Below are 20,611 nucleotides of genomic sequence, written 5' to 3' on the forward strand. Positions count from 1 at the left end.
ACTTGTGAAGTAACCATGGAGCACATGATAATCGCTAGTTTACCCCAGGGGGTTAATCCTCCATTGACCTCGCTCGACGCAAGCAGGTTGTCGGATTCTGGGGAACCTGCATCATGTGCGGTGGGAGAGTCAGAGCTCCCCAATACCACAGTCTAACATATACAGTCGCGAAGCTCTAATAAGAGGAAGGTTCATCCACTTAACAGCTGGAGCGACACTAGCACCTCTAGCAGCGATAGAGGCAACTTGCTAGCAGACAAAAGGGAGCGAATTACCACTACAGTCTAAAATGGTCATAACTTCTGAACCATTCATGCAAATAATGTCCTGACAAGGTTATTGTAATCCTTATGAAATAGTGGAGGAGGTAAAAACTATTTATTTCGATGGGGAGTTCGAGGATAATATCAAAATATTTGTTTAATCTATAGGAATTATTTTTCTTTACCACGGACTATAATATAAAATCGCTTCTAGAGGGCAACCGGTTCGAAATACGTATATACCATCGCGGACTTTTTTGTAGACGTTTCTATGCTCTACAATTCTTATGCGTACACTTGGGGGTCTATCGTTGACAGTTCAGGCAGCGTAAGCCAAGAAAGCAAGTGACGACCATGGTAGAGCGCTGCGCTGGCCTTCTTAGCCCAACTTGGCAGGTTCGATGTCGGTCGGTCGCTTTCTTGGCTTATGCTGCCTGAACTGTCAACGATAGACCCCAAGTGTAAGCGTAAGAACTGTAGAGCACAGAAACCTCTACAAAAAAAAAGTCCGCGATAGTATACACCTATTTCGAACCGGTTGCCCTCTAGAAGCGATTTTATATTATAGTCCGTGGTAAAGAAAAATAATTCATATAGATTAAATAAAAATTTCGATATTATCCTCGAACTCCTCATCGAAATAAATTATTTGACCTCCTCCACTATTTCATAAGGATTACAATAACCTTGTCAGGACATTATTTGCATGAATGGTTCAGAAGTTATGACCATTTTAGACTGTAGTGGTAATTCGCTCCCTGTTGTCTGCTAGCAAGTTGCCTCTACCTTGCCGCTTGGAGAGCTGTAGTCGCATCGGATGAAAAATATCATCAGAGCTTCGCGACTGTATATATAAGACTGTGCCAATACCTCAACGTCCTCAATACGCCGGACAATAAAGATCAGACCCAAGAGAACCTTTAAATTAGGAACCATCAACATACAGACCATGATCAGAGCAGGGAAACTGAAACAAGTCCTAGATGCAATGAGAGAACATGGAATCGGCATACTGGCTCTACAGGAAATGAGATTCAGAGATGAAAATACAGTGGAATTAGAAGGATATGTAATATTGAAGGGAAAACCGGGTATCAGGATGAAGCAACAGCCGTTTATGTTTGGTACGGCGTTTATAGTAGGCCAAAGCTTCTTGAGTAGTATAATTGACTGGAGGGGTGTGAATGAGAGACTGTCATACTTGATGATGAAAATTGGCAATAAAACATATACTTGTCAATGCACATGCTCCCACAAATTATAAGAACAAAAAGACAAGGCAGGGACAAAACTTCTGGAACGCACTGGATAAGGTAGTAACGGAAGCAAACAAGAGAGGTGTCACGATCTTGCTGGGTGATTTCAATGCACAGCTAGGCACTGAAAGGATGTTCAAAGGCCCTGTAGGGGATTACCCTGCACACAAGAGAAAAAATAAGAATGGGGAAAGGCTTGCGAACTTGTGCAAAAGACGCAAGATGAGAATCATGACCACACACTATAAAGCCAAGGTGAGTAAAAAGACAACCTGGGTAAGTCCAGGCAATAGAATTGGTGAAGGGCAGATATAGCCCGTAGCGATCCAAGACAAAAACCATGCGGAGATCATGAACACCAAAGTCAGGAAAAACAGCAGAACGGAGTCTGACCACTTTCTCACTGAAATCAAATGTAGATGGATACCAAACAGAACTAGGAGAAACATGAACACAAACTCACACCAGATCGACAGAGAACTGCTGAACAAAAACCGAGATCAGTACATGAAGAACCTGACAGTGGAGAGTAAATGGGAAAACTTAAAGGACAAGGTTAGAGAAGAATCCAAACGACTGGCCTCTAATAACAAAAGAAGGAAGAATGAGTGGTGGACAGAAGAATGTGAAGAGGCGGTAGAGTACAAGAGGTAGACGTGGGTAAGGTGGCAGACTACTAAGATGGAAGAGGACCTGTCAACATTCGAGACAGCAAGAAGGATGGCTGCGAAGACGATCAGGAATGTCAGAAGGAAAAGGTGGAATGAGAGGCTGGAAGAGCGTTTAAGAAAAACAAATCACGATCCTTCTTTAAGGAGATGAAGAGCAGGATAAAGGGTTATGAGGCAAAGGAACCTTTTGTGAAAGGACAAGATGGCAAGCTGAAAATAAGTGAAAAAGATGTATACAAGGAAATGGCAAGGTATTTCATCAAAGATCTACTGAACACAGAAGCACCCACAGGGAGTATGACTCTACAGTACAGCAGAGACATCAACCAAGGATGAGCACCCACCAGAACAGAAGTTGTGAAGGCAATCAAGGGTCTCAAGAACAACAAAGTGGCAGGTAATGATGGTATATGTGCTGAGGAGATCAAATGGGGTGGTCCTGCAATGGAAGAAAGCATGTACAGAATATTAATGGACATCTGGATAAACAAGATACCTAGCGACTGGAAAGAAGTCATAAGTACATAAGAAAGGAGACAAAAGAATACTGGATAACTACAGAGGTATCTCACTGCTGAACATTGGGTACAAGATACTCTTGAGATTATTGCTGAATAGAGTGGAAGCACTGATCCACTGATGCCAGTACAGGATAGGTCCAAATACAGAAAGCTCACGGAAGGTCAGAGAAGGACGGACACGAGGATCCAGATTCAGATCACGGAAGCAGAGAGAAGGAGGAGGAGTGAGAGAATGAAGAGGTATTGCGAAGAAAGAAGATGTGCCGAACAAGTCATTTGTTATTCTCAGGGGTCGTAACGAACCAAATAGAATATATATATATATATTATACATATTATTCAAGCTTTTTACGAAAAGGATCCATTTCAGCGTCAGACATGAATTATTTTTAAGAAATAATATGACGAAAAATTATTTTAAACAAACATTATCATGTTCAAAGTGATTTTAGTATGTTTTATCTAATATCTTTGTAAATCCAGTGTTAATACTATTAAAGAGTTCGTTATTCTGATAAGGTCTTCAGATCAAATTTTGTTTTTAGGATTAAATAAGGCTGATGATGCCCTATGAGAGAGGAGCGAAACATGTACCGAAAAAATCTGGTAGTTTCTATGTTCATTTGACCATGCAACAGTGGAATTAATTGTATTGAATAGGCAGTGTAAAAAATACTCCATGTGTAAACTTAGAGATTAGGAAGAGGAAACCTCAAGTTGATTTGTATATTTTCAACCAGTGCAGTGTTCTGTGTTCCATGAACACATGACAATTAAGTTCCAAGTACCATGTGTACGTTACAAATCAAGGTGTATGTTTTGCAACCCACTGATGTGTTTTTAAGCACTCGCCATTATGTGTATAACTTATTATGATGTCTTATGTCAACCAATCGAGATGTATGTAGACAACCCTAATGATGATTGTTATCAGATTTCCCTTGATTTGATTTTCAACAAGAACTGATGATGACTCCAAGGGAGTCAAAACCTGTCTTCGCTCAATAAATTTAATATATTTTACAATGTGTTGAATGATGGAACATCCCTCAAACTCTTACATTAGTTATACGTCAACACAGAAATGAAAATCATAACCTATGATAATGCATTTTTGGCAAGTTTCGATGTGGAGTCCTTGTTCACTAAAGTGCTGATTGACTCGGTTATGTATCTCATTGAACATCTGTTCCCTAAAGACATTACTAAGCTATTTTACCACTGCACGACTTCCAGCTATTTGTTGTGGGGTGGGAATTTTTATGAACAGATGGACAGAGTGGCTATGGTAAGTCCACCTTCGCCCGTAGTGGCTAATTTCTTTATGGAGCATTTGGATGAGGCTATTGATTCGGCGCTTGTCAAGCCCATGATCTGGTAAAGGTATGTTGATACATTTATGGTCTGGACAGAAGGTCCTCAGAAACTTCATCTGTTTCTAAAACACCTAAATTAGCAACATCCTTCAATTAAATTCACTATGGAGATGGAGTCTGATGGATGCCTTCCATTCTTGGATGTTCCAGTAAGAAAGAAACCGGACGGCTCCATAGGACATAACATCTATTGTAAGCTTACCCACACAGATCGCCATCTTCATGCAGATTCTCACCACCATCCAGCACAAAAACAAGGCATTCTCACAATACTCACCAAGAGGGCGAGGCGAATTTGCGAGCCATCAAATATCCAGGTGGCGATGGACACACCCAAAGTTACGTTCAAGGGTGTGAACGTTCACAACGTCACCTACAGTATGCCATGATACCCAGGAGATGAAGTATGCCATTTTTAGCGTCATTCTACGGTAAAAATTGTCCAAGTTACGATTTATCCACCCGCTCCAGGATGCGATTTGCAGTATGCCAGCTCGCGCAACCCAACTCTCGTTGTTGGTAATTAGCAGCGAGGCGAGGCATTGCAGGAGCGCTGGTACTCGAAGTTTTCTCACTCCAACCATGAGCAAGACAGAAAGAGACGCGTTATCACGTGACAGAGAATCTAGGTCACTAGCAGAGTTCAGGGAGTATATCCAATGTGAGAACTAACATTATACCCTATTTCCCTCATTCACCCACCACTGCCAACTCATCGAGTTCAATTGTTTTCCCCTGATAATTTTTATAAATCACAAGATACTCGACGGATAGTCACGTGTAAATATTCATTTCAATCAGGGAATTTTACACATAATTATGAGACCGAAAAGTGCTCTACATAATTGAAAGAGCGGTAACTACGCCGTAACAAGGGCCTGTCTAAATGGTTACCAGATGTTGGGTCCCAACCGCGGCAGCCAGCTCGAGGCTTGCCCTGGCGCTCGTCATCATTCACCGACAGAGACAAAAGGACGCTTTTAAGATTGCTTGAGAATCTATGAAGCTATTTCATTAATATTCACTCAGTGAAAATGGGAATATAGGAGCTACAATTTGATATCCTGTTCGTCACTCTACGTTGCGTATTACCGGAGCACATTTTGAGAAGGGGATGTGTTTTACCCCCACTGCTAGTACCAGGGCATCTCGCCTATATAGTAAGGGGCTGTGGAATGGACACCACCAGTTCATTACCAGTTCGTTGTGATTTGTGTGCGAGTCCTTTACGAAGAAATCATTCTGTAATGTGAGCAGTGTAATGCAGCGATTTATTAAAGTCTGTGAATGTACATGGAAAGAATCACAATCTGAGTAAGTTGTTGGCGCGTACAGTGTGCCGCTAACAAATATAGTAGGAACGGTAAGAAACCATGATGATCGCTATCCGTGAGTCGAAGAGGTCGTGCATCGAGCCTCATATATGCCTAAACTAATACGGCTCAATTAACATAAATAGGCACGTATTTAACTAAGTGCGTGGAGCATGTGTACTCGATATGAATGTGAAATATAAGGAAAGGAAATGAACGGCTCATTGTCGGCATGATTACGGGCAGTGCCACGTCAGATCGATCCCTAACGCAGTAGAGAGCTCGACTTACGTATGACTAAGTGCAATATAGTATGCCTGAATTACTGTTGTGTAAAACGAGAGTGCTAACACATTAGTGGCCTAATCCGTGACGTCCTAAGTGAACCAGTGGAGCTTCAGGACTTAGAGTAGCTGTTAAGTAAAAATATAAGTGGATGAGAAGGGAATAATGTCGGGCTTCAGGGACACAACCGACGTTAGGGTGAGATGCTTGTGTTACTGAGTAGACCCAACCACATATTTAATCTGTGATGTGTAATATAAACTAACGCATTCACATGAGATAACCTCCCCTCATTTACATAAGGAGTCTACAAGAACGTCTGAGTGAACGAGACATCTATCTGCCTGCCTGCCAGAATTTTGCCTTGCGTAGCAGAGAGAATGAGACATCTAGCCGCCTGCCGGAATTTCGCCTGGAACTTCGCACGAGATCAAGCCACTATGTTTGTGACTTGCCAGTTGATCATCAAAGGACTTCACATCGCTGATGACGTCATGAAGGCAGAGTAAATACATGGGTGTGCCTCCCCCCACCCCCCCCAAATGCTGTGTTCGTGGTATCCAGAAGGATGAGTACATTTCCAAATTTTAGTAGCTTTGAAAGTCATATCCTATTGTAAATATAGAATAAATTTGCATGTAGACATAACGTAGATTGCCAATATGCCATTTCAGAGGGATAATAATAATTTCATTTTATTCTGGTTTTTTTTATGGAATACCTTCATCATGGTTTTTAATAATGCATGACGTAATTTTAAGGACCTTAGATTAATTAAGTGTGAAGCGCTGTCCAGTAAAGAGGGCTTAAATATTCCGCAGGAATGACTCCAGTTATCATCTTCTCTATAGCAAATATGAGTCGTCAAAGATCTCTCAGTAATGGATTTCCCTCTTTTTTTTTTTTTTTTTTTTTTTTTGCACTTCACACGCTCTTAGGGAGTCCTCCTAACTAGTAATTAAGGCTGCTGAAACAACGGATGGAGACATGACATTGGGGTATAATAAATCGTCGAATTATTTAGCTCGAGAGTATATGATGTAATTTGGACATGTGTGGCAGGTGTTCATCAAAAAATAGCACTGTATTCGAGGTACCGACAGGAGAGACGAGGCAACTCGGCAGGCTGTAGCCCTAATGTATATTGTGAAGTAGAAATATAAAGTTTCCCCTGGAATCTGTTATTAATATGCACAAGGTGCATACCATGCTTCGAAGATGACGATTAAGGCCGGATTTATAGCAAATATTTAATGTGCTGCCATTGTGGCTAGAAAAGAAAGAAGTGAGATTATTTGCCGTGAAGCAATTGGATGAGATGACCCGGTGGCCACTATTGGAAGTGGGTCATGGGCGACGCAGAGCTGGGTGATTTACGAGCCCGTCAAAAGGGACACAGTAAAGTGCTAAGTGAAAGGGAAAAGAATACAAGTAGTTGGTTCATTCCTCTCGGCACAACGATTACGCGCATCAATTTAAATATTACCAACGTCGCATAGATTCCAATGTGCATTAGAGGAAGGTTCTCTCCAATTTCTTTCCTTAATTATTTACCACATGCAGGGAAGTCCAGGTTAAATATACCCCGTCTCAGAAGATCCTGAGTTCATGCCAGGAGACAGTGAAAGCTTCCACTCACTGCCACCAGCAACAGATGATTTGTACCATCTGTGACTCATCGTGTGTGTTTGAAATGTATTTGTTCTTGTCCATCTCTTGCAGGAAGTGCTATGATACTCTGTCTATGATGTTAGGGTATTTGAGTTGCTTTATGTTTTGTGCGCAGGTAGCAACGTTGTGTAAATAATGTCGTGTTATGTGTATTGATAAAAATCCTAATGAAACGAGCGTGTGTATTATATTGCATATTCAGCTATGATTAATTTAGGGAAGTGTTGTGATACGACTTTCAAAGATTTGGGAATGTATACATAAGTAACATACGCCTACTTCAGTTCATACGATCATATTATATCGTAACTTGATACAATTTGAATACATTCATTCTCAACAGGTAAACAGAATTACAGCAGGGTATGTCCATACTAATCAAACGTGTGCGCAAAGTGATAAGTGTAAATGATTCGAGAGGAAACGCCTCTCTACGTTTAAAATAATGTAAATAATTCAGGATGAAAGGCTTCTCTGATTTTGAAGTAATGAGTTGTAGAGGGAGACTAACGAACACTCACAATGTCAAGATAAATTTATATAATATTTCTAAAGCGTTTTATGGCATATCCATGTTAATAAGATGTGTTTCACTAGTATATTAAAACTGTTATAAAAGATATTGTTTCTCTTCTCATTAGTAATGAAATAATGTTCCTCTCATAATTGATATTCCCCTACTATAGAGATTATTAGAAACTATAGCCCCATCGGACGCACCAGTCAGATCCAAAATGCAATACCGACTCAGCTAGTGAATCATTCTAGTAGGGGAAGGTGAGGCTTCGATAACCAGGCTGAGAATGGAATAATATCAATAAGTTAATTTATTGAATTTACCATCTAATCAAGACAAAATGTCATACTTTAGTTGGTTTACTTTGGCATATTAACTAAAATGGTACATGTTTCGCCTTGAATTCAGGCATCAACAGCCATTATCTTAACTTAAAAATAGAAACAGGCATCTGATTTATATATACATGAAATAAACTTAAAAAACCTTGGAGAGACTAAAATTACAATTAACATATAGTAAAAGAATTAAAGTTAAGTTGGTTCTAAAGATATTACAATGAGTCAGTAAAATTACAGTTGGTGAAAGTAATGGTGATATGACATTAGAAGGTTTCTATTATACTTAAACAGAAAGAACAAAGCAACAGTTTGTCATAAACGAGTGATAGGATTTCAACGAGTGATAGGATTGCTAAAAATTATGTTGGCCGACCAGCGGTTACAACGAAAATTACAATGATGGTCGTATTTAATAAAAATGTAGCATAAAATAATAGTGAAATACGGTCATGTGACCGTCAATACTTGTTGACTAGAGATAAATCGAAAGTCAATGGCATATGGTGATATGGTTCAGTTTAATAAAAATAAAAATACGAAGTTGAATAACGATGTTTAAATAGGGCCTTTATGGACCATCTCAATTTGTTGCAAATACTGCAATGTTCTTAAGAATGTGTGGATGATTGACATTCGAGTCGATACAGAAGTGTTACAGTTGAATCTGTAAAAGGAAACAAAAAACGTGGTGTTAACTGAGTGAAAAAACGTAATTGAATGTTAAAGTGAAGATTGTGTACACTTACCATTAGACTAAGAGAGAGTAGTTTGTTACGTTATTACGTTATTAACTGAACGTTATTGTCAACTGTCTGCTTCTTACTGCGAGTGTTGTAACAGTATGTTTGAGTATCTTTTTTATATATTACAATGCCATTGTAAAGTATATTTTTAAGTATCTTCACTTTAACATTCAATTATGATTTATGTTGACAATTGGGCTTCAGTGAGAATTGATGGTAGAATGAGTTCTTGGTTCAGGGTACTTACAGAGGGTTTTTTTTTCTATTGGCTTTACGTCGCACCAACGATGGGACAGGAAAGGGCTAGGACTGGGAAGGAAGCGGCCGTGGCCTTAATTAAGGTACAGCCCCAGCATTTTTCCTGTTACCGATATTTATGCATCCCAGTGTTGATATTGCATGCGATTGATTACCTTCGGCATCGTTTCCTCGCTATGTGCACTGCGAGTTCTCTCGTCGACATTCGTAGGCGATGTTGGAGTCGATTAGTAATACCCGTCGACTGCTATTCGTAAAGAAAATTTGAAATGAAAGAGAAACATATTTTCGTAATAAATGCGTAAATAAACGGCTGTTAACTCGTTAAAAATTAAGGCGGACTAAACAACGCTCTTAATTTTGAGGCTAGATACTGCAATTAAGTAAGAATGGGATACACCTCGAGATATGGCAGAGTGCTTAATTTTGATTTCGGAGGTTAGTTTATATTTTCTCGCGTGTGGTTAAATTTCGGAAAGGCTAATATGAAAATGTATAGCGAGAAGGTTATCATTTCTCTACTGGCGCTTGAAGTGTGTTTTCATCATACGTATAGTATGGTTAAGTTAGGATAGGTGACGCTGTTTGAATAAGAAAACTGAAACGTTTGCAACAAAATGCCATCGACCTTCTTCGGTACCGTACGGTATAGTTTTCTCACTTTGTGCGTTTGCGAGCTCTCTCGTCGACATTCAAAGGCGATGTTGGAGTTGATTAGTAACACCCGTCGACTGCTGTTCTCTAAAGAAAATTCGAAATGAAAGAGGATAACATGTTTCGTAATAAATGAATAAATAACGTGGCCGATAGCAGTTGTTAACTCGTTAAAAATACTGAATTAAACGATATCTTAATTTTAATGTTACCGGTATATACGGAAATTAAGTAAGAATGTGATACACATCAAGATATGGCAGAGTACATCACTGATTTCAAAGGATATTTCACATCTTCTCGCGTCTAGTGAGGAGGTTATCATGTTTTCTACATGCGTTTGAAATATGTTTTCATGATACATATACGGTTAGGTTAGGTGACGCCGTTTGAAGAAGAGAACAGAAACCTCTGGACCGATACCGTATTTCTCCGTATCCAAGACTTTTTTTTTTTCTTAGAATCTCATGCGAAAACTCAAGGGTTGCCTTGCATTCGCGGCCTAACAGTAAGTTAATGGATACCACTGGCAACTACCGTGGTAACCACGCTACTTCTTTTCACACGCACACAAAACTCGTTGACAATAAACGACCGGCTCTTTACTATAGCCTACATCGCTAGCCGCGGAGTGCCTATGTGTAACGTCACTAGATCTCAGGAAATAGTGAAGAGAGTATGGCGTTCCATTAGTCTCTACAGAAACGTTTCTCAAATCTGCAGAATGACATCAAAACATGCGAGCCTTCCAATTCTTAGAAAGGCCGTGGCTGCTCAGAGGCAGAGTTATAACGCGTCTATTGTACTTGACGCTTAGTAAAATTAAGTCTTATAGACAGCTGGAATATTTTCGTGATGGATAGTCTTATTGTAAAGATACGTGGAAAAGGTGCTGCCAGCAAATTTTCAACGGGTTCTAGTCGATGTTATGATGCCAATTTTAAGTTAATGGTTATTAAACATTCGGAAATGTAGAATAATTGTGCAGCCACAAGAAAATACGGCATAGGCCTAACTAAAGCCAATATTTGGCGTTAGCGTGAAGACGAAGTGCTAAAAAATGCGTACTGTACAAAAAGTGCATTCAGTGGCCCGCAACAAGGACGCTTTAAAGAAGTCAAAGATGAAATAGTGAGGTATATGCACGAAAAAAACAGGGGCGAAATGGCTTTCAAAGTCCGCGATTAGGCCTATACATCGCTAGCTGATGAATTTGGCCGAACCCGGCAAGCGAGACATGCATGTAGCGGTAGCCGGTTATATCCGACGCTGAGTAAATGTAACAGTTTTATAGACAGCAAGAATAATTTCCTGATGGATCATCGTAATGTAGAGACGCATGGAACAGGTAAAGCTGGCAAATTTTCAACGGGTTATCTTCGGTATTATGATGCCAATTTTATGTTAATGGTCCATAAACCCAAGGAAATAAAGAATAATTGTGCAGCCGCAAAAAAAAAAAAATACGGCATGACGAAAATCAATGTTCGGCGTCTAAAAATAGTCTAAAAATGCGAAGTCCTACTGTACAACAAAGGCATTCATATGATTTTACAAAGTACTCTTTGAGTCTGATTTAAATTTTTTGAAGGAAAAAGTGGGGTTCATCTTGGATTCGGAGAAATACGGTACTATATTTTTTTTCAGAATGTCATTAAACATACACTTTCACGTAGTATCAAATTTCGAAAAATAACAAACAAGTAAGCCGTAGTGTGGATATCATCTGCGGAAACGCAAGTTCTGAACAACATGATTGCCGTTTCATACCGATTTTTATATGCACGAGGGGTTTTCCGACTTTTATACAAAATCGGATGTAACGACAATCCGCTATAGCGAGTAAATTTTTCGACGTTATGAATTCTCGCTATAACGGACTTCTACTGTATTTTGTTCATAAAATGCTATTTGGCAGACCTGTATATTTGGTGTGCAGGCATTTGTTTTTTAACAGTGACTCCATTAAGCAACAAAGGAAGATTAAAGGAGTATTTTAAGATAGTTCAACATATTATGAGGTGAGTTTATACGGTATTTTTACTTAAATATATTTCAAATATCTTAATGTCACACCCGTCACAAAAATTGTATGCTTTTTTACATAATTATAACGTGTGTTACTTTATGAAGTGAGGTTGTGCAAGCTCTGAATCTATGACTTAAATAGCTGTTTCTGGTAAATTAGCTGTGACGGGTGTGACACATTCCTGTGACGGGCGTGACATTATATAAGAAATAATATTTACTACATTTTACTGCTTATAAGAAGGATAGTAATGGCCAAAACAGATCTTCTAGATAAGGAGCAGCCTGAATTTAAAAAGGATTAAATTAAATAGCATAATTTGTACATTAATTATTGGTTTAATGCTAACATGTTTAAAATTCGCAGTCTTCTTGTATTGCTTTGTATTACTGAAATGACTGACTCTGCTACTAGGAAAAGGCAATCACGTCAGAAACTCAAAGAAGATGAAGAAAAATGGCAGGAATACCTTCAGAAAGAACGTGAAAGAGACAAAACAAGACGTGTGAGAAAGAAAAGTGAATGGACTGGCAGTAGTTAGAAACTAAAATTTAAAAGACTGAAGGATTCTGAGAGACAAAGAAGGTGTCGTGAAAAAAAAGCGTATATCTCTTAGTGGAGCTCAAGAAATGTCCTTAACTACACCATCCAGTTCATCGATAGGCTCTTATCAAAGTAATCGTTCATTTGGTAAGGCAGTTTCTCGATGTCGTAAGACTATCAGATAGTCCAACAAAGAAGAGTGCGGAAGTGAAGAAATTAGCGATGGAAGTAATTCCTGAAGTTGCTAATGCACTTTTTAAAGAAGAAAAGCTCAGTACTAAGGCATTAGCAAGTGATGTGAAACAAAAGGTCATTGAATTCTATTGCAGAGATGATATAAGTCGATAAGCCGCTGGAAAAAAGGATGTGAAATCAGAAAAAAATAAGGATTCGGGGAAACATGAATTGATCCAAAAAAGACATATCCCTTTCAGACCTGAAAGAAAACTGGAGGTGTGAATTTTTGTTTGTACGCCAAAAACTGACTAAAATGCTTTTAAATACTTATATTTTTAGTTTATTCTACAGAATAAAAATTAACATCTGGAAAAAAGCACCCGCACAATTGTGCGTGTCAGGACTGAATTCACTACTTACAAAAAAGAAAAATTACCTCAATGCATGTGAATATACATATGTACATGATCAAATGTTCTATTGTACAGTGGGGAATAATTTAAAACAATTAAATCTTCGTTCAAACACAAGTAAACCTTACAATTTCTACATTGAGGAAGAGTTTTGCTTTTACTGCCCTTTTGGCAGCAGCAACTTGTTGTCAGACCTGAAATAAATCTGGAGGTGTCAAAACATCAAAAGCTTACTAAAATGCTCTTAAATACATGTTTTTACAGTTTATTTTACAAAATAAGAACTAGCGGCTGAAAAACAGAACCCACACAATTGTGTGTGTCAGGACTTCATTCACTACTTGCAAAAAATTTAAAAATTTCAACTCAGTACATGTGAATATGCACATGTACATGATCAAATGTTCTATTTTACAGTGTGAAACAATTTTAAACAATTATACATTACATTTCTCATGTAGAGTACGAGTTTTGCTTTCACAGTCCTTTTTGTGACAGCACCCAGCACTCCTGCATGCATTGCCTGTAAGGAAACCTAGCCCGCACATATGCGCGTATCAACATTCAAAACCTCATGGTATTACGTACGATGTTGTAAGTTCACAATTTACGTTTGCTACACAATTTACACACTTCATTGATTATATTCTGATATTCAGTAAAGCTTCTAGACTAACATGAATGCAATAAATAAATACTTACTTTAGGCATTACTGCTTCCCCCCCCCCCCCCCCCTCTTGCTAATGAACTTTATTTTTAAACTCTTCTTCCTGCCCCCTGGTGGTCAAGTACTAAATAAAAACAGCTGAAGTACATGCTACGTGTCAGGCACAAGCACTGCAATCTGGTCTAGTGCCAAAAAAAAATGTCAAATAAGCTCAGACGTAAATAAAATACGAACCCGCACAATTGTGCGTACACGGTCTGAAAGGGATATGCTGTTTACTATTGCAGAATCATATGCCATTTTCAAACAAGAAAATGAAGATCTTTCGATCAAAAAGTCAAAATTCTTTGAGCTACGTCCTGAATATGTCTTACCAATAGCACAAACACCACACAACGTATGTGTGTGTAAATATCATTCCAACTTCGAATTTCTTATTCAGGGTATTAAGAATGTGAAATCAGATTTTCCAGGCTGTGGAAGGGAACAATATGCTGTGATACAAATAATGAAAAATGCATGACTGGGCTCTGCTCTGAATGCCAAATCAGCATTGAAGCATTACTTGGAGACACTAAATTAGATACATTGATCACATGGAAACAATGGAAGGAAGTAGATGGATTTCATAAAGTGGTTTTGGCAGTTGGATCCCTTCAAGATGTTTTAACTGAGATGAAGAACCAGGTGAAATATTATAAAATTCACACGTATGTTAAATGTGTTCAGTCCCGATACTTTGAAGAGAGAAAAAATAAAATTGCAGCAAATGAATGTATTCTGCAAGTTGATTTTGCTGAAAATTTCAGTGCTGTAGCTCAGGATGAGATAGAGAGTGCTCATTGGAGATGGTGCCCCACGTTCCATGGCTGTGGTAAGTGGCACGATAGCAGTGTGTTACACAGACATTAAGACGAGAGTGATCTCTGATGGCTGTACAGCTCAGTTCAAAAATCGCTTTAATCTTCATAATCTTTGTTACATGGAGAGTGATTTTGGATTGGAAGGAGAATGGAGCTTTTTTGCTACTTCCCATGGAAAAGGGGCAGTAGAACTATAAAGCTAGAACTGCTGTGGTCAAGTCTATGGCAGGATCAGATCCGTAGTTGCAGATCTATTTTAGACCACGGCCATTCCTTATTTGCTGTCAAAACATTATATCAAGGTGTCTGAAAAAAGAGGCCACCTTCTGGTAGGAAGGACAGCACATGCAAGAAATAGAAGTAGAAGATTTACCAGTGGACATAGATACATGTAATGGAGATTTTGTTTTAGTATCTTTGCAAAGTTCAACTCGTACCAGAAAGGAAGCAGTACTTTGCCACTGTGCTTGAGATTGATTGGAGCTACAATACATGCATCCAAGTGGTACTTGCTGGCTTTGGCCAGATAAAGATGACATTTCATGTGAGAACTTTAGTGCTGTTATCAGGAACGTTTCCCAACCTATACCAATCAATAATCGAGGTCAGTTTCAGTTTTAGTTATGTTAACAGAAATGAACTGCATTATGAATACTTTCATTCCTAGTGTTCAATTACAAAGATTTTACAACAAGTTGTATGTCCAGATATTCAAACAGTATTGGAGTTCTATTATTTGCCATGTGATGAGAAATAGTGGCAACATCCTTAACATAAGTTATTGTAAAGACAACTACAGTACTTTATAATCACAGAAGGTCATTTAATTGCACTTTATAAATATAAAATGTACACCATGTCACACCCGTCACATGTTGTTTTATTTTTTTAATGAAATTCTGTACCTTGACGTGCTTATAATATTGAGAGAAGTGTGCTTTATGAAAAAAAAATACCTATTTGGCAATAAAACTTCATATCTAACAGAATTTTCCTAGTAATTGAAATAAGTCAGAAACTCTTGTCACCTTATCAAAAAATGTACTATCTGTAGTAAAAAGTGTGTGAAATTTTATTTTTTGCTCCAGCTGTAGACCTTACACACAAGTCAACTCAATATCAATAATTCAAAGAACTATCTACTCAGCGTAATGAAAAAAATCAATTACAAATGGGATGTATAATTGTGTAAATGTCACACCCGTCCATATGGAATGGCTGAATTTCAAGTATTTAGGTTGTGTATTCTCCCAGGATGGTAACATAGTAAATGAGATTGAATCAAGGTGTCGTAAAGCTTATGCAGTGAGCTCGCAGTTGCGATCAGCAGTATTCTGTAAGAAGGAAGTCAGCTCCCAGAAGAAACTATCTTTACATCTGTCTGTTTTCAGACCAACTTTGCTTTACGGGAGCGAAAGCTGGGTGGATTCAGGATATCTTATTCTTAAGTTGGAGGTAACAGACATGAAAGTAGCAAGAATGATTGCTGGTACAAACAGGTGGGAACAACGGCAGGAGGGTACTCGGAATGAGGAGATAAAGGTTAATTTAGGAATGAACTCGATGGATGAAGCTGTACGCATAAACCGGCTTCGGTGATGGGTCATGTGAGGCGAATGGAGGAGGATAGGTTACCTAGGAGAATAATCGACTCTGTTATGGAGGGTAAGAGAAGTAGAGGTAAATCAAGACGACGATGGTTAGACTCGGTTTCTAACGATTTAAAGATAAGAGGTATAGAACTAAATGAGGCCACAACACTAGTTGCAAATCGAGGATTGTGGCGACGTTTAGTAAATTCACAGAGGCTTGCAGACTGAACGCTGAAAGGCATAACAGTCTATAATGATAATTTATGTATGTATGTATATATGTACGTATGTAGTTGCTTTACGTCGCACCGACACAGATAGGTCTTATGGCGACGACGTCTAAATTCCACCTCATTATTTGAGAAGCCTTTCTTGTGGTCAGTCGAGATTTTCTTCTGAAGATGCAGAGCAAAGTTCTGTGTGAAACAAAGAATTTCACCTTATTTTCTTGACACATCATAAACCCGAAAGCCTATATCATGTCTACATGTACGGGCCGTGAAAGCAGCAATGGCAGCACTAAGACAGTTGAACCTGGACTGGATTGAGAGTAGCAGAATAATAGAAGAAAATAAAAAGGAACCCCTAATGGCCATAGCTTGAAAATAAGAATTAATGATTATGAATCATAAAGAAAAGTTAAAGAAGAGCAGTGTGGGAAGGTCCACAGTAGACCTTCTAGTCCCAGCAAGACAACTACATGATCATCATTATGAGTGGGGTTTGCGAAGAGCAGTGTGTAGAAACAAGGTATGGGAAGGCTTACAGAAAAAAGGTGTCGAGAAGCAGACAACAGAAAGAGTGAGGGAGTGTCAGTTGTCAGAGAGAGAACAGACTGGTTTGAGCAAAAATGTGAATTAAGACAAGGAAGTGCTCTGTTTCCTTTGCTCTTGATTGTAGTAATGGACGAGCTAATGACAAAAGTGGCAAGGAAAATTAAAGTGATGATGTTAGCAGATGACCTGTTAGTCTGGAGAGAAAAGGAAGAGGATATCCAGGAACAGTGAAAATACATGGGAAGAGGAGGTGAAACGATATGGAATGAAATTTAATGCCAAAAGAGCGAGATAATGATCACAACTAGAAAGAAGGAGAGATAAGGGAGGGTAAGGCTTGGAGGGGAACAGCTAAGGAAGGTGGAGAATTTCATGTACCTGGGAAGTATCATAGAGGAAAGTGGAAGAAATGATAAGGAAATCCCTCAGAGATGCAAAAGATGTACTACGTACCTATGTACGCAGCAGAAACTAGGGTAATGAGGCAGAGAGCCATGACTGGGATACAGGCAAGTGAAATGATAGGATGGGAGTGACAAGAATGGATAAGATGCGAAATGAGGTTAGAGATATAGTACAAGAAGAGCCAGTACAGAACAGGATAGCGGCATCTAGACTGAGATGGTATGGACACATGAAGAGAATGACAGAGGAAACGATACCCAGGATGATGTATGAAAGAGAGATGACAGGAAAACAACCAAGAGACAGGTGGAGTGGAAGAGTGTGTACAGAGAAGAGGAGAGAACTGGGTAAGAGTAACGAAGAAGAAGTGGTGGGAAGACAAGAGGCTTATGTTCCAGGCAGACTTGGCCAACAGCTCGAAACTGCATATGACTATGATGACGAATATTTTCTTTCCAAATCATTAAACTACACAACCTGTGTGAAGAACAAGTACACACTTACTTCAGGTAGAAGAGGTATTTGGATAAGGTTCTTGAAGTACTGCAACGTGTTGGCACTCAGGTAGAACTGTCGCAGACTGCGGAACTGCTTCAGGAACCTGTCCCTGTGGCCTGCTAGTGTGTCTGGAGGAAGACCTGCAACACACAACAACAGTGTCCGAACTCTGCTCACCATTGCCCAAACATCTGAGCTTCATAAGCCATAACTCAACACCAGATTTCAAGAAAAAAGCACGCAATGCAGAAAGTTAAGAATGTGAAAGGGAGCCAACAAATTATGTAAATAGAGCTGAAAGTATTAGCAGGCATCTTGGCAACGCAAACACTGCAATATAACTTTCTATGCCGCGAGACTTTACGAACACCCAGCAAATCTCAAGAACAAACCAGAGAACATCGATTGTGCTGGGCTGAAAGGCAGAGCAGTGACTACTTTGAAATTAGGAGACCACCTCTTCCAAAGAAACTCACATTGGAGACCATGAATCTGCTGATCTACAGGAAAATAAAGCCTACAAGACCCAAGCAATTTCAAATCAAGTTACCATCAACAGCAAATACAAACTGCAGACAACAAAGGGCAATGCAATAATATGCACCTATTAGTTTTGACAGATGAAGTTAACAGTTCTACATTGAGCGGCTAAAAGTCACGGGAAGGGATGTCCCATTAGAAAATGTGCCGAGTAAGACCCCTGAGGGTTGCGGCTAGCTGCGGCTGTCACAGGTACCAGTGTCGTGAAGATGGCAACATGTCGTGAGTTAATCGACTTTGAACATGGGATGATCATCTGCGCACGGGTCATAGCATTGTGGAGATTACATGCAAATTCGGGTTTACAAGGTCAACAGTGTCGAGGGTGGGTCTTCAATATCGCAGAGAGAATGTTACCACCTGCGGAAACCGCTGCACGGGAAGACCACAGGTGTTTAACGAACGCACATCATGTTGCCTCCGCAGAACCATACTGGGCTCTCGACGGGCTACTGAGAGATCACCGTCCAGTTGAATGTTGGGAGTCGGGAACCCATTTCTACTAGGACTGTAAGGAGGCAACTGCACCGTACAGGCTTGATAAGCCGACAACCAACTCGTGTCCCTTTGCTGACACTTCGACACAGTGCCCCACGAACATCAGCAACAGAATAGTGGCGACGTGCGGTGCGGTCCGATGAATCACGATTCCAGTTGTGTAAAGCTGATGGGCGCGTGAGAGTGTGGCATATGCCCCACGAAGGTTGCGTCCAGGCGGGAGGTGGCTCAGTTCCGGCCTGGGCGGCGTTCTCACGGTCGCAATTAGGCCCCATTGTCCGGCTGCAGGGAGCGCCGAAAGGTGCACGTTATGTGGACATTCAAAGACCATTCTGGCCCTAGAGTACCCTAATGGGGATGCAGGTGGTTGGAGGAGCACTCCAGATCCCCGAACTTAATCCAGTCTAGCATTTATGGGATGCTGATGTACGCTCCATGTAGAGTCGTATTGCTGCCGTTTTGAGGGCTTGCACAGGAGCAACATTCTGTGTCTTCGCATGACTTTTGGCTACTCAGTGTATGAAGATCTAACAACAGCAAAGTGGGCAGAAAATGTTAAAAATCACTAGCTTTGTTGAGGACTTAATGACAAAATCGAAGCAAAAAGCGCAACAGATCCTTCATATACTGCCACCTTTGGCTTGGTTGAACATATGCAGACAGGTTTTCTTAGCAGAGACAGAATCTGCTGCTTAAATACATTTTTAAAGAAGTAATGGAAGAGGACTGGATCACACTTTTCACTCTGGTGCTAGATGTTTTCTTCTTCTTTAGCAGTGATCCTGGTGAACTCTAAACAATGCTACAAGAGGTGAAGGACTGAAAACGAACCTGCAGAAAACAATTTTTTTTTTGCTATTTGCTTTACGTCGCACCGACACAGATATGTCTTATGGCGACGATGGGACAGGAAAGGGCTAGGACTGGGAAGGAAGCGGCCGTGGCCTTAATTAAGGTACACCCCCAGCATTTGCCTGGTGTGAAAATGGGAAACCACGGAAAACCATCTTCAGGGCTGCCGACAGTGGGGTTCGAACCCTGTATACTGGCCACACTTCAGCGACTGCAGCTATCGAGCTCGGTGAAAACTAAAATTATGAGCCCAAACATCATTCAGGCTACCGTCGACAATAACATCCTAGAGAAAGTTTACGAGTGTAGGTACCTCAGGCGCAACATTGAACCAGATAGCCGAGACCAACAGAAGAACAGGCTTGACCTGGGCAGCCTTCGGGAAACTCTGCTACATCCTCCAAGACTCAAGAAGTTCTAGAACATGTCACAACCTGTGGGCTTGAAACTACAATCATCACGAAGACTTCAAGTTTGTAGGCGAGTGATGGAGCACGAAATGTTAGGGTCCACTTACAAGACCAAATCTGGAACGTGATCAAGAGAGGAATCACAGATGTGACGGAGCGAGTGATCAGGCTCAATCCCTGTGAGGATACTTCCACTTCCTCAAACCCCACCCGCAGATGGTTATCCGCGGATACTGCAACTATTTGACCATATTATACCCAAGGTATTGAAACGGATAGATCTGGTTACATAATACAACAGGCCTGTTCCCTGGCACTAGACCCCTACAGTGTTCCTCTTACAACAACTACAGACATATTGAGCAGTTCTCTTTCACTAACTGCAGACAGTTAGGCTTAGGTCAGATTTACGGCTTTATGGATTCAAGGTTCTTTATATATCACCATTTTCCCACACCAATGTTAAGAGTGGACAACT

General features: G+C 40.0%; 1 protein-coding gene across 4 annotated transcripts in view; it reads right to left on the reverse strand.

Annotated features, from left to right (window-relative positions):
* Hip1 (Huntingtin interacting protein 1) overlaps nucleotides 1-20,611 on the reverse strand; it is a 604,867-nt gene that overhangs the window by 251,399 nt on the left and 332,857 nt on the right. For all 4 annotated transcript variants that reach the window (XM_067154583.2, XM_067154580.2, XM_067154584.2 and 1 more), the window contains one exon: nucleotides 17,840-17,973. In XM_067154583.2, the coding sequence (XP_067010684.2) occupies nucleotides 17,840-17,973 (134 nt within the window). The remainder of the gene's footprint in view (nucleotides 1-17,839; nucleotides 17,974-20,611) is intronic.

This window comes from Anabrus simplex, chromosome 10, assembly GCF_040414725.1.
Source record: "Anabrus simplex isolate iqAnaSimp1 chromosome 10, ASM4041472v1, whole genome shotgun sequence".
NCBI classification, from domain to species: domain Eukaryota; kingdom Metazoa; phylum Arthropoda; class Insecta; order Orthoptera; family Tettigoniidae; genus Anabrus; species Anabrus simplex.